Source organism: Sinohyriopsis cumingii, chromosome 4, assembly GCF_028554795.1.
Source record: "Sinohyriopsis cumingii isolate HCF-2022 chromosome 4, ASM2855479v2, whole genome shotgun sequence".
NCBI classification, from domain to species: Eukaryota; Metazoa; Mollusca; class Bivalvia; order Unionida; family Unionidae; genus Sinohyriopsis; species Sinohyriopsis cumingii.
In genome coordinates this window covers 86725692-86747227 of record NC_142964.1, presented here as the reverse complement: position 1 = coordinate 86747227, position 21536 = coordinate 86725692, and the positions used below count along the sequence as shown (strand labels likewise).

At 34.9% G+C, this 21536-nt stretch overlaps 1 protein-coding gene across 2 annotated transcripts in view; it reads right to left on the bottom strand.

Moving 5' to 3' along the window:
* Positions 1 to 6903: 6903 nt before the first annotated feature.
* The window catches only part of LOC149801600 (non-canonical pre-mRNAs endonuclease FASTKD5, mitochondrial-like), a 35669-nt gene continuing 21036 nt past the window's right edge, over positions 6904 to 21536 (bottom strand). For both annotated transcript variants that reach the window (XM_089955856.1, XM_089955857.1), the window contains exons 5-7: positions 19880 to 19994; positions 14426 to 14561; positions 6904 to 7302 (exon numbers count right to left, since the gene is read on the bottom strand). In XM_089955856.1, the coding sequence (XP_089811982.1) occupies positions 7225 to 7302; positions 14426 to 14561; positions 19880 to 19994 (329 nt within the window). In that variant the 3' untranslated portion in view covers positions 6904 to 7224. The remainder of the gene's footprint in view (positions 7303 to 14425; positions 14562 to 19879; positions 19995 to 21536) is intronic.

Here is a 21536-nt window from a genome sequence, read left to right as displayed (position 1 = left end):
CTTTTAAAAACATTACTTCTCGCATACACTGCTTTTATAAAGAAAATTGTAGTGTTTGTTCTGCAGTAATTTTACCTCAAACTTGTGTCCACTTACAGATCTACCATTCTGAATCAATAAATGTGTTTAATTTCTTTTTTTAAATACTAAGAAGGCAGAATTATATAAAAGGTGCTAAATACATACTGATTAGCATCCTAGACAATAGTAAAAAAAACACTGAAAAAAGCATATTTAATTGGCAGTAATACATTATCTGTTCTAACTGCATTGCTTACTCTACTCCATGCCAAAAATATTCTCCTTCAATAAGTAACTGGAGGAGTGTGTATGTGTGTGACTTTGATTTTTAATGTGGTTTTAACAATTTTTCAATCATATCGCTACGATGTCTGCAGAATGGCAGTTTATAGTGATGTCCAGCACTGGGACATCATACTGCAGACATGTAGCATGATGTCCCACCCAGTCACATTATCCTGACACCAGGCCGACCAGTCCTAACACTAAACTCTTAATGCTGAGCGCCAAGCAAGGCAGCTGTTCATACCATTTTTATAAGTCTTTGGTATGACTCAGCCCGGGCTCGAACCCATGACCTCCCACATCCAAGGCAGATGCTCTAACCACTAGACCACCAAAGCGGTAGTAACTGGAGGACTAGATTAGAATAAAATATGATCCCAGTCTGATTCCTTAGTCATAGCCATTACTCTCACATCTTCCTTTGACGTCCTGCAAGTCAACAGCTCATGATTACTCATTGATATTCACCTTAATTGCCATGCTTAAAACATCTTTTTCAGAAAATTTTGTATCTTTTGTATATCAATTCAATAATTTTCTCCATAGTCATGCATTATGTGTGTGTTTTTGTTCCTTTTCCTCCTTTTGAAGGGCTTTTGCACCAAGGTCAGGAAGTAGTGCTTCTGTTCAGAGTAAAGATCTTTAGTAATTGATATTTTCCTGGTTGTCATTTTTTTTTTTTTTTGTGTAATTAAAGTATGTTGCATGGTTTGATTAAATATAGGTACAAGGAGGCTCCAATGGGATATACACACCACCTGCCTCTTGTGTACTAGTTCTCCATGTACAGATATCTTGGTGGTCTAGGGACATGATGGAAAGTTGCCGTACCTGTAGAGGGCGGAGGAAAGGCCAAGCTTTCATCACAAGACAATCCCATCCATTCCAAGGAGCAGTCTAAATCTCTTAGGGAGGAAAATTCCCGGGTATTGCCCCAACTTTTGGCAATATTTGCAAAATTCAAGGACCTTTCACAGTCGGGGAAAAAATTATGATTTCTCCAGACTTTTTCCCAGTAGCATGGGAACCCTGTTTTCTCCTCAGTTTAGTGTCAGAGAAGAAGTGAGCTTCATGCCGTAGTGTAAAAGGTTGTTCATGGTTCAATGGTAAAGATTTGGTTTCTCCTCTTTGCCAACCTGGGTCACTGGCTAATACTCAGCTACTTTCAGTAGCTCCATCTCCTATTAAAATTCCTAGTCTCAGTTTCATCTATTCAAGGGATCATCAAGATAGGCTCGTTTGCCCAGTTAGAGATGAACATTTTTATTTTGCTTCCTCTAAAGGAGGAAGGAAAGGTCAAAATCATCTCTTTCTAACTATCAAGGGTTCCTGACATTTCAGTGGTCACCATTTCCAGGTGGATTGTCCTCATTGTCAAGAGAGCTTATCAGTCCTCCAAATGGGCCTCCAATTACTAACTGGAGGAAAGGAATATTTAGGGTGGACTTGGAGTCCAGAGAAAGGTAAGCCATACAACTGCAGCTGGTGAACATTTTTTATTGTAGTATCAATCATTTAATTTCATGGGCTGCAATAATCATGATTTTGTAAAAAGAAACAATACCAAATTAAACTCAGTGGGTACTCAAGTTTGTGGTTTTGCCAGTCTCCATATTTGCAGGTATTTAATTTTGAGAATTAACCTGTACAGATACCCAAAATAAAGAGTACAGAAGAATAAGACTGAGATACCACTTAATGGTAAAAACAATGCTACCTAATGTATGAACACAAATGTCTGTCAAGATCAACTACTTACACCGTGTTATCATATGAGTGCATAACATCAATGGAAGCCAATGTTGAAAGCAACATTAAAAGAATTTTTTTATTTAACTTTCTTCTTTATCAGATACCTCAGAGACTAATGTCAAAAAGAACAAAATTTAATATAAGTCATGGCAAACATAGACTGGTTCACAGATTGGTTGGTCATACTTCAGTTATACAGATCATTAGTAAATTGAAACTTGACTGTGGTCAATTGTGTATGGATCAGCATGTAAATCGTACCAGCAGATGCTTGATCTGATACACAAATCAGGGACTTGGACTGTCTGGGTGATTTTACAACTTCCCCTTTTGTAAACTTCAACGATGCAGCAAATTAACTGTCACTTTACCTTGGAAACTGAAATTGGCACTTCAGCATGCTGTCAATCTATTTTATAATCTATCTAAACCCAGGATGAAGTGTTTATGCACGAATACCAAACCAGTACATTCTAAAACCAACTTCAGTCCACCTTTTGGCATAAAACGGCAAAATTCCCTGTTGGAAATATTGCAGAATTCTGTATTCCCAAATCACCACCAAGGTTATCAACACCTTATCAAATAATTTGACTTAGGCATATTAAAACAGTTTTCAATGAATTCTATCCTTTTTCAGAGTAAATTCAATGAAATCAAAACATATCATAGCCATATATCCCAATATATGCATAGCTTCAAAGATGAAGCTGCCATTGCAACATCCCAAGGCATCATCTTGAACTGGTTAAAGAAAAAAACCTCAAGACATGTTTAAAAAGCTTTTGAAAAACACTGAAACCTCTCCAAAAAATCATTTTAGATTCCCTTTCTACATTGAAAGCCCTACAGAATCTTAAATCTTACCAATTAACATCCCTGATATTACAGAAACATAATGTTCTCATTGAGTCTGGTTAAACTATTCTGTAATGTTGGTTACTTAGTTACATTGGTTTGATAGCCCTTTACCTCAAAGAGCATAGTTACAAAGTGCAATGTGCTATAAATAGAACACCTGTTACCTATTCGACTCCATGCGCATAGGCCTGCCTGTTAACTGTTAAGCAATATAGTGTATGTTACATTTAACAGAAATTTTAACCACTTTACATTTTTGGTACACATCTATTATGTGTGGAAAAATTTAAGAGTAAAGTCCAATTGTTATAGCTGTATAATTACTTTTCACGGAAGAATTTTTTAAGTGTTTTAAAATCTTGAGGGAACTCGTTCACCGTCAAGTCAATGATACCACGTTACCAACCATAGCTGCCATTTCTCATACTCGAACTTTACAAGATTTTTGTCTGCGTCTACATCACTAAGTCATCTGAATTTGATAATTTATAAAAACTAATTGCTGTCTACATCAATATCAGAGATTTACCTAAGTTAGTGAAGCTTTTATAGTTGTGATTCTAATCGTGAAAACTTCATAAGTACTGAATGAAATCCACGACCTCTATTTTGGAGAGTGGAGATTACAAATCAGTTACTTTAAATAGCAGATATCAACCAGAGCATAAACAGTGACCACATGATCTGATGTAATTGTCATTCGCAGAAATGAATGAAATACTTAATAGGGGGTTTTCCCCGAAGGTGGCACTACGAAAACCGGCTTAAAATGGCTTATGTTTACAGCAGACATCAAAAGGTGCTTTCATGTGAATGGAGTAGAGACATCAAAAGGCGCTTCCATGCAAATGGAGTACAGGTGTCCAAAGGCGCTTGCATGAGATAAAGGGATAGGTAACAAAAGCTGCCATGTGGTCGCCTGTTTCAAAATGGACTGGCTTCAAATATTATATAAATCAGTATTTTAATCATACTGGTCAAAATTTAACAAATGAAAACACCACAAACATCAAGCCTACTACTTACTGGCTGGTAGCATCCCTCATATAGAACATGTGGCAGAGATGAGGTGGCATTGTACCGATCATGCATTAGACATACCCGACTCGTACATACCTCCTGAGGAGTGAACCTTGACTGAAATGAGTGCCCTCAAAGTGCACAAGACGCTTGTCAAGTGTGTTCATTTCAACCATGTGTGAGGCACAAGCATTCTGATGTGAACTGCATAAAGAAACTACATGGACAAACTACCTAAATAAATCTTGGACTATTTCAGGGAATGTGGTTCATTTAGAAAATTTAATCTTGTTTTAAGGATTTTACATGCTGCCTTTATCTGTTATTTTACACATATTGTACAGAATTATAACTACTTTAAGTTTTATATTTTACCTTGGATTTAAGTTTACATTTTTGGGAAGGGTTCAACTTCTAAATTACTGTGCAATTCATTTTTATATTTTTCAGACAACCTTTTCATGGCACTACTTATAGCCACTTTGTGCTGATGTGCCATTATACACAACAATGTACATTCACATCATTTGCTAACAACACTGTCAATCATTTAGTAAAGTATATCAGTACATAGCTGCCAACCTTCCAGGCTCACAATTAGTGAAAATAGGGTTAAAAAGTCGTGAATTTGGACATGAATTTGTGAAAAATACTATGACAATAATTCCATCCACTCTGACCACTCTAAACGTCAAATACTACACTACATCAAGTTCGCAAAATAAAAATAAAACACTACATATATGCAGAAACATTTATTTATCAAGACATGATACTGTGGCAGGCTTTAACTTCCTCAACTGCTTGATCGTAAATTCGTTTTCTAAACAGTTCAGACTACTTGCCTGCTGGTTGATCTTGGTGACTAAAATTGCTGACAAATTTTCTACAGCTAAGGAGAAAAGTCTGTCTTATTTTTCCTCACTAAAGAAAATACTCTTTTGCTGTCACTGTTGCTGTGAGGAATGCACAGGAGCTGCAGCATTTTTGGTTCTTCCACAGGAAAATTTGGAAGCGATTTTAGAGTCCAGGAACATTTGTCAGAACAAATGTTTAGCATGGTCTCCAGCTGATAAAGGTAGATTGTGTTCAACAAGAAAACTCACAAATAATGCTTCAGCGTTGGTAGCCTGCAGGTCTTCTGCCAATGGTTTAAAATATTCCAGAGCTGAAATCTGCAAATTCTTAATTTTCCCAACCTCTACGTGTTTTTTTGCAACCGATGTGCTTCCTCACATCGTCTCTGCGATGGCACACCAAGTGTAAAAAGCATGATGAATATCAATGTTTAATGGCAGAATGCATTGCCAATTTTTTATATATTCCAAATTAAACTTCACTTTTTGAGCAATACATTTCTTTTTCCTTAGTGGTGAAGACATTTTCAAGATCTTACATGTGATGCTGAACAGTAACTCAAATCAGTGTTGGTGACGCATGTGCAGAGTAAAATTCCGGTTAGGCCCCAGTTTCTCTCAAAAGCATTTGTAATATTACTCTTATACATATAGATTAAAATAGGCTAAAATGCTTGCTACCGGGCCAACTGTACTAATCAGCTGTAGATCTACTAATATCGTGACCAGCACTACCGGACCGTTTCGGCAACTGCGAATATCATGACTAGCGCTTAACGGGAAATCAGTTATTTTATTAAAGATTTAAAATAATTGAGGATTGGAGAATTCGTGAATTTTTGGCTTGCGGCGTGAATCCATGAATCGCTAAAAAGTTGTGAAATTCACACCAAATTCGTGAGGATTGGCGGCTATGTCAGTATGATCTCTTACTTTAAACCACTGTCTCTGGATCTAAGCAAGAGCCAATTTGTGCACTTAATGACTAGAGGCAACGTACAGTTTAGTTGCTGAAACAAAGTCTACTACTACACTGCTCCCACAGCTCATATATGCAGGGGAGATAGATGCCTGCCTGAGGGCGTAGTGTAAAGAGGAATCAAGGATTCATTATTTGGATGTCATCATTTCATATCTGAACCAAACATGTGAACAGCTGCACCTTGCTCTGTGCAATCAGAAGGCTGTGCCAATATATTTTTTGTCAAGAGCCAATGAAAGTTCAAAGATGCAAATGAAACTGAAAGTCAGCGAAATCACTTTCTTTGTGCCCGCTTTATATACTGAACAAATTCAACCATTACACTTGACAATAAATAAAGACTATAAAGATTATATGAAAACTGGTGTTTGAGTCTTCATCATATGTGGCTAATTTTTTGCTATGGTTGGTCCATAAATCTGTGGTTTGGGGCACCACCCAAATCAATGAAAATTGGTGGTGGAGTCTTCATCATATGTGGCTAATTTTTTGCTATGGTCGGTCCATAAATTTGTGGTTTGGGGCAACACCCAAATCAATGAAAATTGGTGGTGGAGTCTTCATCATATGTGGCTAATTTTTTGCTATGGTTGGTCCATAAATTTGTGGTTTGGGGCAACACCCAAATCAATGAAAATTGGTGGTGGAGTCTTCATCATATGTGGCTAATTTTTTGCTAGGTCCATAAATTTGTGGTTTGGGGCAACACCCAAATCAATGAAAATTGGTGGTGGAGTCTTCATCATATGTGGCTTATTTTTTGCTAGGTCCATAAATTTGTGGTTTGGGGCAACACCCAAATCAATGAAAACTGGTGGTGGAGTCTTCATCAAATGTAGCTAATTTTTTGCAAGATCCATAAATTTGTGGTTTGAGGCAACACCCAAATCGATGAAAATTGGTGGTGGAGTCTCTATCGTATGTGGCTAAGTTTTTGCTAGGTCCATACATTTGTGGTTTGGGGCAACACCCAAATCAATGAAAATTGATGCCCAACAAAAATTTATGATAAATTTGTTTAACAAAAAAAGCAACTGCTTCTTCTTCATAGTTTGATGATATTTTATGAGTAAATGTGTTTGTCTGTGTACAACAGTAGATTCTTAGAATAAACTTGAAACATAATTGATGGTTGAAAAGACTGTATTTATTTTAGTGGCAAACTAAGACAGTGAAGCAGAAATCAATATGCTAATGTTAAGATCAATATTTATGTTTCTTACAGCCATGATATTCCATGACTTTTCACATTTCCATAACTTGCACAAGGCTGTGAAAGAAAAAAAATATTCTTCAGCTTGGAAACCTTGAACATCCGAACGTGACCCTTGATTAATCCAGTTTCTGCTGTGGCTTCAATCCAAAAGTCTTGCTTTAGGAAAAAGAGGGACACAGAGCAATACCTGGAATTCTCCCTATTAGTCTTTTCTTCTTCAAAAGACACATTCATTTAGTGCTTCCAAATAACTTCTTCTTCAAATATCCAACCTTATCTTTTGCTGCCTCATATTCTGCTATAAAAATCTGTAAAATAAAGAATACAAAACACAGGGACATAATCAATGAAATAAAGCACTTAGAAGAGTCAAAGGGATTCAAGGCCAAAATGCAGGTCTCCTGATCCAAAATGTTATATGTCTACCAGATCTAAAGCAAGCCAACTGTGACTGATTCTTTTACTATTTCTGACAAGTTTTATTTTATAGCAACTTTCCTGTCAATCATGAAATATTATTAATGTAATGACAACTCTCTCTTTACAATATTACCTGAAATCAATAAAAGAAGTCAACATTTGTTTTAAATCTTTTTATTAGTCACAATTTTTAAAGCTTTTTCCACAACCCCCTGAGTTATTATACAGTTTGGTACTAAATACAGTACTGGAAAGAAGTTTTCTATGTAGTACAAAATACAATACTGGTTCTATTCAGTACAAAATGCAGCAGTGGAAATAAGTACAAAATGCAGTACTGTATTGTTCTATGAAATACAAAATACAGTAATGAAAAGAAGTATTCTCTGTAGTACTGGAAGGAGGTGCTCTATTCAGTACAAAATGCAGCAGTGGAAATAAGTACAAAATGCAGTACTGTATTGTTCTATGACATACAAAATACAGTGATGAAAAGAAGTATTCTCTGTAGTACTGGAAAGAGGTGTTCTATTCAGTACAAAATGCAGCAGTGGAAATACGTACAAAATGCAGTACTGTATTGTTCTATGACATACAAAATACAGTGATGAAAAGAAGTACTATCTGCAGTACTGGAAAGAAGTATTCTATACTGTACAAAATACAGCATTGGAAAGAAGTGATCTATGTATTACAAAATGCAATGCTGGAAAGAACTGATCTATGTATTACAAAATGCAATACTAGAAAAAAGTGATCTATGTATTACAAAATGCAATGCTGGAAAGAAGTGTTCTATGTATTACAAAATGCAGTACTGGAAAGAAGTGATCTATGCATTACAAAATGCAATACTGGAAAGAAGTGATCTATGCATTACAAAATGCAATACTGGAAAGAAGTGATCTATGTATTACAAAATGCAATGCTGGAAAGAAGTGATCTATGTATTACAAAATGCAATACTGGAAAGAATTACAAAATGCAATGCTGGAAAGAATTACAAAATGCAATGCTGGAAAGAAGTGTTCTATGTATTACAAAATGTAATGCTGGAAAGAAGTGATCTATGTAATACAAAATGCAATACTGAAAAGAAGTGATCTATGTATTACAAAATGCAATACTGGAAAGAAGTGATCTACACATTACAAAATGCAATGCTGGAAAGAAGTGATCTATGTATTACAAAATGCAATACTGGAAAGAAGTGATCTATGTATTACAAAATGCAATACTGAGAAGAAGTGATCTACGCATTACAAAATGCAATGCTGGAAAGAAGTGTTCTATGTATTACAAAATGCAATACTGGAAAGAAGTGTTCTATGTATTACAAAATGCAATGCTGGAAAATGATCTATGTATTACAAAATGCAATACTGGAAAGAAGTGATCTATGTATTACAAAATGCAATGCTGGAAAGAAGTGATCTACACATTACAAAATGCAATGCTGGAAAGAAGTGATCTACACATTACAAAATGCAATGCTGGAAAGAAGTGATCTACACATTACAAAATGCAATGCTGGAAAGAAGTGATCTATGTATTACAAAATGCAATGCTGGAAAGAAGTGTACTATATATTACAAAATGCAATGCTGGAAAGAAGTGATCTATGTATTACAAAATGCAATGCTGGAAAGAAGTGATCTATGTATTACAAAATGCAATGCTGGAAAGAAGTGATCTATGTATTACAAAATGCAATGCTGAAAAGAAGTGATCTACGCATTACAAAATGTAATGCTGGAAAGAAGTGATCTGTGTATTACAAAATGCAATACTGGAAAGAAGTGATCTATGTATTACAAAATGCAATGCTGGAAAGAAGTGATCTATGTATTACAAAATGCAATGCTGAAAAGAAGTGATCTACGCATTACAAAATGTAATGCTGGAAAGAAGTGATCTGTGTATTACAAAATGCAATACTGGAAAGAATTACAAAATGCAATGCTGGAAAGAATTACAAAATGCAATGCTGGAAAGAAGTGTTCTATGTATTACAAAATGTAATGCTGGAAAGAAGTGATCTATGTAATACAAAATGCAATACTGAAAAGAAGTGTACTATATATTACAAAATGCAATGCTGGAAAGAAGTGATCTATGTATTACAAAATGCAATGCTGGAAAGAAGTGATCTATGTATTACAAAATGCAATGCTGGAAAGAAGTGATCTATGTATTACAAAATGCAATGCTGGAAAGAAGTGATCTATGTATTACAAAATGCAATGCTGAAAAGAAGTGATCTATGCATTACAAAATACAATGCTGAAAAGAAGTGATCTACGCATTACAAAATGCAATGCTGAAAAGAAGTGATCTACGCATTACAAAATGCAATGCTGGAAAGAAGTGACCTACGCATTACAAAATGCAATGCTGGAAAGAAGTGATCTATGCATTACAAAATGCAATGCTGGAAAGAAGTGATCTATGCATTACAAAATGCAATGCTGGAAAGAAGTGATCTATGTATTACAAAATGCAATGCTGGAAAGAAGTGTTCTATGTATTACAAAATGCAATGCTGGAAAGAAGTGTTCTATGTATTACAAAATGCAATACTGGAAAGAAGTGATCTACACATTACAAAATGCAATGCTGGAAAGAAGTGATCTATGTATTACAAAATGCAATACTGGAAAGAATTACAAATATTGACATAATGAACAATTTGCCCACCAGTACAACTACCTACCTCACATACTGAAGAACATTAGAGTTCAGAGGTCATATCAGGTAAAAAGATACTTCATTTAAAAAAGGGTATTTCATGGTTATGTACATGCAAAGAAAGTATATTTCCTACATTCTGATATTTTCTAGACACTCAAATATTTCACTGTCCAAAAAGAAACAAACAAAATACTCCAATCGGCAGCAGCCAATCCCACACAATATTTGCTATCTTGTCAGTTACAAAGGATTCCCATCAATGAATGAAAACTAACATTTATCTTCTGTCTCAGTCCACTAGAAAATGCAAGCATATTAAAGATGTTTTTGAACAGTACGTTATACCCTCGTCCTATAAATTAGACCCCCAAATCTGTGTTGATACTGATGGATGATTTGTTGGTCTGCTCTAACCTGTTCATTAAAATGAGAAATTTTGCTGCATTCAAATCTTTCTTTCAAAAACACTCCAGTGTACAGTTTAGACACTTACTGGTATTTGGTAAAAGTGACAACTAACAAGAAATTTCAAAAATGGCCACAGGACGTAGGGTAGTGTTATTCCATGTGGATCTACAAGTCATCAGACAAAGGATATGAGTCAGAAATATTCTGTACATATTGCCAAAGGACCCTTCAACCAATGATAGCTTAAGAGACACGAAAAATATCAGTGTCTAATATGTACACCAATATGCAGACAGGTTTGTCTGCATATCAGTGTCTAATAGGCACACCAAATAGGCAGACAGGTTTGTCTGCATGTCAGTGTCTAATATGTACACCAATATGCAGGCAGGTTTGTCTGCAAACATTTCCTCAATTTTATGAAGAGGCACAAGCAGATCCACAAATAGTCCATCAGTATCAACACAGATTTAGCAGTCTTACTAATTGTGCCCCAACTCCATGTTTAATAGTCTATGCAGACAATTTAATGTTTTGTGCAGAGTTCATTTTTCTTCTCAGTTAGTGACTTTGACCCTTTAACCCCAAAATCTTCACTGCAAGTGTAAGCCATCCACAAACTTTTGTCCAGAACTTTGATTTACAATTAATGTAATTGTATGGACAATTTTTAATTGTACAGTAAGTGACCTTGACCTTTGACCTGAAAGTCAGTAGACTTCTTCCTTTTCCCAACTGCAAGCCACACCCACATCCACAATATCTGGTCCAGGTATGAGAAGCAGAACTAATGTAATTGTGTGGATACTATTTTTATTCTTTCAGTCCCAATAACTAGACCTTTTACTTTCTGCAGATCTGCCAACCCTAACAATATCTTCTCAGTAAGGCAGTCAGCATTTTTTTGTGGATAAATTAGACCAGGTTTCAGCATGGCGTAACAAAAGATGATGTATTGCCATTTTCAAACTGAAAAACATGCATTTAAAAAGTTCAGAAGTATGATTTGAGGCTGATGCAGCAACAGCAAACATTAAATTCAATAAAATGTTTTTAAAGTACACTGAGACCTTAATTAGTTCCAGTACAGTTTGACAAACTGCAGTTTCAAACCGTGTGGAATTTACCATCTTTCAACTTGATGTAATCCTTGGCTTTTACCCATTTCACATGGTGAAAGTAATCATCTCTCCCGACATGAAACACACCATATATCCCCTAATTAATGCCCAGTGGGCATTATATTTTCCAAATGGAATCAGGTCACAATTACTTCTGGTTCAGTCCAGTCTATTTTGAGAACATTTTTCTCTCGCCTTTTGGTGGCAATATAAGAGTTGGATTTAGTCATTCTTGGTTCTGAGTTAACGGCAGACCTGCCAACCCTAACAAGTCCGTCTGAGTAAGACAGTTCATTTTTTGCCATACGTTTGACCAGTTTTCAATAAGGTTTAACAAAATATTATGTAATGCTATTGTAAAGCATAAAGCTGTAAAATATATTAAAAAGTTCACTATTTGAAACATGCAGCTAGAGTAGAATTATTTTCAACTTAAAAGTTTGTAAATAAAAAATAGACCTTATCTACCACTAGTACAGTTGCACAAACTTCAGTTCCAAACCCTAAGCAACTCAATAGTTTTGTTGCTATCTCTCATCTTGATGCAATTCTTGGAATTTTCTTCTATTTCGCGTGATGGCAAACATATCTCCCACCATGAGACATACTGAATATTCCTTTTTATTCTTATGTGCTGATTATTCAAACTTTTAAAGAGGTTTATTTGCTCTTTTCTCTTCAACATGCATTTCTTGCTAGATGCCATATTTTAAAAATTCTATAATCAACAGTCTGATCATTCTGATGCTTAAAAAATATCTCAGACATGATTTTGGTCTTCCACAAAAAAACCTGAAAAAAATTTTAAGGGGAGTTTGGGGGTCATCCCCCAATAGGGTCTCAAGGGGCAGTGCCCCCGATCTGGGGGTCCATGAGGCATTTTACACTCATAAGAAACTCCTCCTGGTGCAACTTATGATCATAAAATAAACCAAAATAATCATCTGAAAAACTAATAAACTTACCAAAAATGTTCAACTTGACTTCAATAATTTCACAATATTTATAGTCACACGAATTTGTTCTCAAATACTATTGATGCTGAAGTTATTCATATGCATGTCAGTGTTAACATCATAATGAAGTCACAATAATTTCTCAATTTTTGCAGCAAATATATTATACTTCTCTCTTTTCATAACAAATCTGTAAAATAAACACCCAAGTACATCAACTATATACAAATAATCCCAAACATTCACTTGTTCTCCAATGGACACAACCTGTTGATATGCCAGTTGAGCTCTTTTTGCGGCTTTGGCAAAGTTTTCTTTAGCCTTCCTTTTTGTCACCACTGACTCTTTTGGCTCAATGTGCAATCGTTTCTTTTCTATCTCAATGAGAGCCATTTTCCTTTCAAGCGATCAATACATTTTCCCACTCAACTGGTAGAAGAAGGACTGGCATGTCTTTGAATTTGCCACCCAACTACTGAATAATGTTTAACACTACAAGTACACCTGTGACTTCAGTAATTTATACATTGATTTATACACTGTAACAGTGTGATCAAATGAGAATGCTGACTATAGGATTCTCTTGTAATAATGAATCTGAACCCGACTGGTATTGAAAAGCATGTCTTTCACTGCAGCTTTTAAATTTTCTGTTCTTAAAAGGGGGAGGTGGGTATTAATTTGAGTGGGTGCATTAATTTGGGAATATACGGGACCCAAATCAACACAACAGCCAATAAACATAATTATTTCCCTTTCTGCTTATTTTTCACTGAATACTCCTTTTTATTCTTGCTATAAAACCTTTTAAGAGACTTATTTTTGTCTTGAACAATGTATTGCTTGTTGAAGGACAATTACAGAGCTTGACCATGACAACATTTTGTATGAAAAAATGTGAAGTTTAATGCATCTGTGGACTCCTACAAAGTTAACCTGGTTCACTGACCAACTCCACTGAATTAAATATAAGACCCTGATCTGAATCAAACCAGTATATGTAGTTTACTGCAACAATCTTTCCATAATTTTTGCTTGTATTTACAAGTCCATATTTTAAGGGTAATTTCCATAAGATGTACAGTCGCAAAATACGGGGTGGCAGGTCTGCATCTGACCCTAAAATTAATAGAAATCTTCCAACTGTAAGGTATCCACAAACTGCAGAAACATAAAACTTGACACTCTGTACAAAAATCATTTTTTTTCTCAATCAGTCAGTGACTGTGACCCGTGAACATATGACCCTAAATTCGATAGGGTTATTCCTTAACCTAAGTGCAAGTTATCCACAAAGTTTAGTAATTGCAGATTGAGGACAACTATTTGTGCATAAATAAAACCATTAACAGACAGACGGACATCACAACATCTAACACATTACGGCAGGCATACAAAAACAACTTCAAACATAAAACAGATTATACGAGACACCAAAAATATGAGACAATGCTGCAACAAAGTGTTCCAAATTTCATTTCCTTTCCCCCGTTTATATACATATATGAATTTTCATTCACAAGCTTACATGACAGTTTCTATGGTAAGCAATATCAGGCAATTTATTTCTGGTTAATTAATTATTAAGAATACTTACACATTCATACATGTAACTTTACTGCTACTTTTCTAATGTCAAATCCATGGCATCTCAGACAACAAACTTGTCCACGTAAACCCCATTTTTCCTAACTCTGGGCCATAATTAGTAACATTCTACACTGTTCAATGTTCAAATGTGATAGAGGTCATTGACAACAATGAACCAACACCATTTGGACTTCCCCATAACACAGATATATCTTAAGTGGGAAGAGAAAGTTCACTGCACTTACTTCTTCCACATGGTAGCCAAGCTGTCTGAGTTGTCTCTCCTTCATTTTCTGATGACTGTAGACCTGATATGTCTCTGTCCCATCAGCCATCTTCATGGTACAGAAAACCCGCCAGGACCGCAAAGCAAGGACAACTCTGAAATTTTCACAATTTATAAAAATAACATGTCCTTCATTGCAAAATGCAACCAAAATGCCCACAATAATGCAAATTTGGTTGTGAAATGTGTATCTGCATTAGATATAAATGTATTTACTGTATAATCAATAGCATCCAGTTTTGTATATTGATTTGGTTTAAGCTTAATATAAATGGAATTTCTTCCTATTCGTGCTTTGTTTTCCCCTTGTTCAACTGGTATGGTATCATGCATTATATTCATAACGCCTCATATATTGTCCAAAATTGCTAAGGCACATGCTTGACAAGGCAATAAAATCGATTTCTAATTGCATTGATTTTGTGTGTGTGTGTGTTGGATTTTTAATGTAGCTTTAACAATTTTTCAGTCATATCACTACAATGTCTGCAGTGTGGCAGTTATTAGTGATGTGTAGCACTGGGGCATCATGGCACAAACATGCAGCATCATGTCCCACCCAGTCACATTATCCTGATACCAGTCCGACCAGTCCTAACACTAACCCCTTAATGCTGAGTGCCAAGTAAAGCACCTGCTAGTACTATTTTTTATAAGTCCTTGGTATGACTCAGCCAGGGTTCAAACCTGTGGCCTCCTGCATCCAAAGTGGATGCTCTAACCAACATGCCACAGAGTGGTTGGATTGATTGGAATTAATATGAGGCTTCATACTTTAAACAGGAATCCCTAGTAGAACTTCTTTATCTACTTCAAACTGGAGGTGGAAGAGGTTTTGGCTTTAGAGGTTGTAAATCCAATTATTTCCAGTTTCTTTTGAACCATTCATATTAATTGTAAGAACACTGCAAATATTGTCACTGTGTTCAGTTTGATAGTCGCTGTAATGCTGGTTTATTCCATTTTTAAACTTTAACATTTCTGATAATTTAAGGTTGTATATGTTAACTACATCCAGAATTTGACTATAGATGACAAATAAGAAAAGCATACTAATAGCAGGATAATGACACAATTATTTATATAAATTCTTTTTAAATACAAAATGAATTGCTAAACATTGATTTACTTATTTACTTTTTCTGAATAAAAAAAGGTATAAAAATTTTGAATTTTTGTCAGTAGAGAAATTCTATAATAGTATTATAAGTATTAACACATTAACCCCTGGCGACGAGTATACTCGTCGTACTTTACACCCCTGATCTCCCGCAAGCCTCGCTAAAGTGGCTGAGTTTGCATAGCTTGTCTCCCGAGCGCCGAGTTTAAGAGGCAGTATTTAGCAAGGCCTTTCTCCCGCACGACGAGTTAACTCGGCGCAAACCATTGGTTGATTTAAATCCATTTCCTACTAATGCAGGCAGTTTAACCAATCAAATTTTAGCTTACATAGATAGAGCGCACATTGCTGAACAGCGGGAAATTTTTTTCACTTTGATATCAGTTGATTTAGTGAAAATATTTCGATTTTAAATTGATGCAAATTGATGAGAATCAGCCTCTAGGAGCAGACTTTTACTTGACGGATTCTGATGGAGAATTTTCTGGATTTTAATCAGACGAGATTGATAGTGACATCGAAAAAGCTGCTGAAAATAACAGCGGTAGTGACGAAAATGAGAATGTTGAAGAAGAAGAAAATGAAAGTAGAGATGATCGATGATCGTAAATGATAAAACACACATTGACAAGAGGCTATACCAAGGACCAGCAACGGATTTAGACCCTGATGCAAATGCATTTGATTTCGTGGAGCTTCTTTTTCTTTTGAATAATCATTAAATAAATGTTTGGGAAATATACGTTGTTAACATGAGTGTTCATAGTTCAAGGTTTGTTAAGTGTTTTATTAGTTTTAAAAATTTCCAGTGAGAGTTCTTAGGAAGAAAGGTAAGTAAAGAGCAAGTAAAATATGCCCATTTGTGTACAGTATTCACAGGATGTTTAGTTTACAAGAGACGACAAGTGGAATTTTTGTGTACATAAAATATAATTATTTCATGTGTTGATGGTGTTAATAATTCTTTGTGAATTCATAATGGATTTTATGGATTATTTACGGCAAGAGAAGCAAATTGGCAAGTACATCATTTGTTTTCACCATCATGCATTAGTTATATTTCTGCATGTAGCGTGAAATTTATACCATTATGTATGTAAGTTTATTGAGAACTGCCGTGCCAAATTTCAGCTGAATTAAATGAATACAAATAAAATAATAACAATTTTATTGCAAGTAGCCCCTCTATAAAAATCTGCAATCCAATTGCTGTCAGCTAGTCTCAGGGATACAGGCACTGGAAAGGCTAACACTGCTCTAGGTGATCTCTGCAAGTATGCTTCAGGGGACTGCCTAGCTGTTTGGCTCAGGGGTTAATGTGTTAAAGGGATCAAATGTGGTTGTGTTGTTTTTTGAGTCTTTGATTATAACTTGGCTGTCCTTTGATAGAGCTGAAATAAAAAGAAAAGACCGACAAGGAATGATTTCAAAAAAGCACTTAAGTACATTGATTTGTTTAATGGTCTTCCTTAATTGACACTGCGTTGTTTTTATTTGCTTAATGGTCTTGTTTAATTGATATTGTGTTGTTCTGATTTGCTTAATGGTCTTGTTTAATTGATATTGTGTTGTTTTGATTTGCTTAATGGTCTTGTTTAATTGTTATTGTGTTATTCTGATTTGCTTAATGGTCTTGTTTAATTGATATTGTGTTGTTCTGATTTGCTTAATGGTCTTGTTTAATTGTTATTGTGTTATTCTGATTTGCTTAATGGTCTTGTTTAATTGATATTGTGTTATTCTGATTTGCTTAATGGTCTTGTTTAATTGATATTGTGTTGTTTTGACTTGCTTAATGGTCTTGTTTAATTGATATTGTGTTGTTTTGACTTGCTTAATGGTCTTGTTTAATTGATATTGTGTTGTTTTGATTTGCTTAATGGTCTTATTTAATCAATATTGTGTTGTTCAAAATGTGTAAGGTTAACATTTAATCAACAATAATTCAGTTGTCTCTTGCTCACGCTTACACCAGCGTACACAAGTTCAACCTATTAAAAACAATGAAAGTGTAAACATCAACTGTAAAAATTATGACATGCCTTAGATGCTAATGAACACCGATAATCCACTGAGTAAGAAGGACATCGTCAGAGCAGCTAGACAATGACTGACCCCAGAGCCTGGAGGAAAACATTGCTTTATGTGACAATTTTTTTTAGATACAAATAAACACGCAAGTCAGTTAAATATGATTTTTTAAAAATATCTTTTCATAATTGAAATGTAGTAATTGCAACATTGTGTGACAAATGATATTAATAACAAAGAGCAATTTTGGACACATGTTAATATGAGTTGGAGCTTGTGGAATTGAGTCAGGGCTTGTGAATTTTTTAAAGTCACCAAAACTGGGCATGTGTCTACAAATGTTTGCTTTGTGCACTGTGATGAAGATTAATGGGGGAGAATAAACGTTATTTGGTTCATTTTATATACCACAACAATCCAGTTTTTTTATACCATGACAATCCAGTTTTATGTGAACATATCATAACTTAACTTCATTACATTTTTTTGTCCAATTATAAGTCCAAAATTCATTTTTTCACAAATAAAATACATTTTCACTCAGAAGTTAATGTTTCTTTTGAGACATCAGTGCTAAAAAATAACATCTAAATGTGACACCTTCCTGACTGACCATTGCTAACAAACAAAGTGGCTGATTTCATTTTTCACAAACCAATATCTTGGTTTTATAGTGTTTCATTTGTGACAACAAGAAACATTTTGATCCAAATTCGGTGGTCATTCTGAAACAATGAAGTGTGACATTGACCAGCTGCTGTTAGGAACTGCTCCAACTGAAACCATTTAAGACTTCTACTCTATTTACTTATGGGTTGGTGGTTAGGCATGCGGAGAAAGATGGAGGGGAATATAGTTTGAAACAAATACACTTGTTTTGATTTTTATCAGAACCAAGTTAGACATGAATCAAGGTCATTGCACTTTTTCTAGATTTAATTTAACAGGGCCAGCCTTTAATTGGGAAAACTATAAATAATTATTTTTAGTTTTTCATACACTGCTGGAAACCAGTTTTATGTGATAATATGAGAATTTAACATTAATGTGTTTCTCATCTCAAATTTGGTTTTCATAATATTTTATCTTCTTAATTTTAAGGTATGTGGTTTTGTGACATTTTCATTGGATAGTCAGTCATTTTGAAACATCATGATACTAATCTTTATCTGGTAGGAACTGTCCACATTGTCCACTGATGACTTGAGGCAGGAAGCTACAGTAACTTGCATGGCAGCTGACTTAAAAGTAAGCAGACCTGGTGATAGAGTGTACATGTGGATTTGCAAAAAATGAAGACAAAAAGTAACTTTTCTCATTGAAATCTCTTTGTTCATGACCTGAATCGCCAATGACAGAGCACAGTGTTCTAATTTGTATAGCATAAACAGCACAGAAATGGAGTTCTTTATATTATCAATAATTTTTTCAAAGTGGGTCTTGGAAATGTATGGAAATAAAATGGAAATAACCAGTACACAAAGCACTTTATTAAGAAAGAACATCAAAGTTACCACTTGTTGCAGAACAGAATGTAAATTTCCGCTTATGCATACACTAACAGGTACATGTACATGTAATGAATCAACAGGGAAGTATACTTTTGTAGCTAGGCAACCTTTCACATGGACAGGGGTGGGAAGATATCCAAGAAATTAAAAACCTAATATATTCTTATCTATGTTACACACATTCGCCTGCATGCATCCCTAGCTAGGCAACTGAAAACTATCACAAGAAATTCTGCAACTGTATATTTTGTAAAGGTAAAAGTATGAAACTGACACCTGCTATGATCAGGTTTACAGCATCGGGGCATCTCCCATTTGTTAGTTTAGTATGACAACTTATGGAGCAAATACAATACAATCAACAAGAGAGGGGTGCCATAAATCCATTACAGCTGCAATAAAATCCACTAGATTTCCACTAGACTTGGGGGAATTCTACCAGACTGAGTGGGCAATCCATGACGATGATGATGATGATGATAATTGTTTGCATGTTGATTTATGAGTTTTGAGTGTTAAATTGCGATAAAATTCCTAGTTAATGCAACTTCCAAGGCTACTCTGTGAGAAAGTTCTGTATGGACAGAAAATTCTTTTCACAAATTCAGCATTCGCTTAACATAATAATTTTGGTATGGAGTTTTATAAAAAGTACAGGTTCTAGTTTATTGATGTCTTTTTTTTTCGTTGCAAAAGGTGAGTAATGGATTAAATCTGATTTCATCGAAAGGAAATATATGAAAGTTCTTACATTTGATACTGATTTTTTTTAAGATTCTGTCTCACACTGAATGGACTCCTTATCCAATGTTCCCATTGATGAAATGGCACTGGATTCTGCTTTTGATCCAAGCAGATGGCAATGTCTGAAACAACAAAGAAACAATGTTTGTAATGGTGATCCCCTGACCATGGCCTTGGATATGTTATCAGTTTTATATCACATCTGAACTGCAAGGGGGATATTTTCTGTACCTCTGTCACCATAGTATGATCAAATATTGTGATTTATCCAAGTTAGCAAGACACAAGTACCTGTAAGTGAGGAAATGTTCTATTAGCTATGATATTTTAACTACAGTTCACATATTAATTTTATAAAGTCCAATTTTTCAAGTGAAACGTATCATTTTTAACAATATTTAATGGAGCAAAAGTGGTGCAACAGGCATCACACAAACATGTCAATCACACTCTGAAACCAGACATATGATGGACCTAGTGTTTATTCTAGCTACACCCTTGAGTCATCTTTGGAGCAAAGGTTCACTCGATTGTGCTGGTAGGTCACATTAAAATCAAAAAATCTGACATAAGATCATCAATCTTGATTTTTGTCTGAAATGACTGAATTCCAAGCTTATTGAATCAAGTGCACTAACTGCCAAAGAAGCAGAGGATGATGAATTTCATTGGCTGACAGAAATGTCATACTGATTTTGATTAGCTTGGACACTGAAAAGAACATTCTTCATCATCGATGATACAAAATGTAAACAAGATGCAATCTCAAGTGAAAATGCTAATACAATTATTTTCATAATGGTATACAGAGGAAAAAATGTAGACTACAATGTCTGAATTAAATTCAGTGGAGTGGTTACTCAATCACAAGAATCGAAATCCAAGTACAGAATGCTCACAACAGATGAGATTGATAATGATCACACATATATAGGTAACGGAATATTAATATCTGCAAAAATATTTATTTTTCAAGCAATATATACTACAAGTCGGTTGATGCTGAGTGAGATTACAGCATGGATAGATTAATCTCTGCAATAAATATTTACTTTTCCAGCATTATGAACTTCAAGTTAGTCATTGAGTCAGAATTTTGCATTGTTTGCTACAAATGGAAAGTGGCTACAACTATTTACAGGACAAAAACTGAGCTGTAGTCGGACTCTACAATGACTGATTCAACGCATATAATACTTGAACATGAAAACTGACTGCAGAAATGAATCAATCTACAATGTGAGTGCCTATTATAATAATGCATGTTTGAATTTCTTGAATAAACACGATATAGGGAAAGGTAATTGCAACCCTTTTTTTCCCCTCCCTTCTTTGGTGTATATCAATGGTAAGACAAGAAACAAGGCCCTTTTCCTATGGTGTTTCCCCAGAAATACCACCAGAAAGTCATTTATGCACTGGCTGTTACCCTATCAAGATATACTGGAACAAAATGCGATGAGAGTAATAACGATGACTTTTGACCCAAAAAACTTCAAACAAATAGATAAGATTGTAAACAAAATTGACTCCAAACCAAAAAATATTGATGGGATGATGAAGTCACTGATCCGTTTGTTGGATGATTCTGCAAGTTTCTGATTACTGCCATTGTACATGATAGGTTCATAATAATATGTAGAAAACAAACCACTGATACAGAT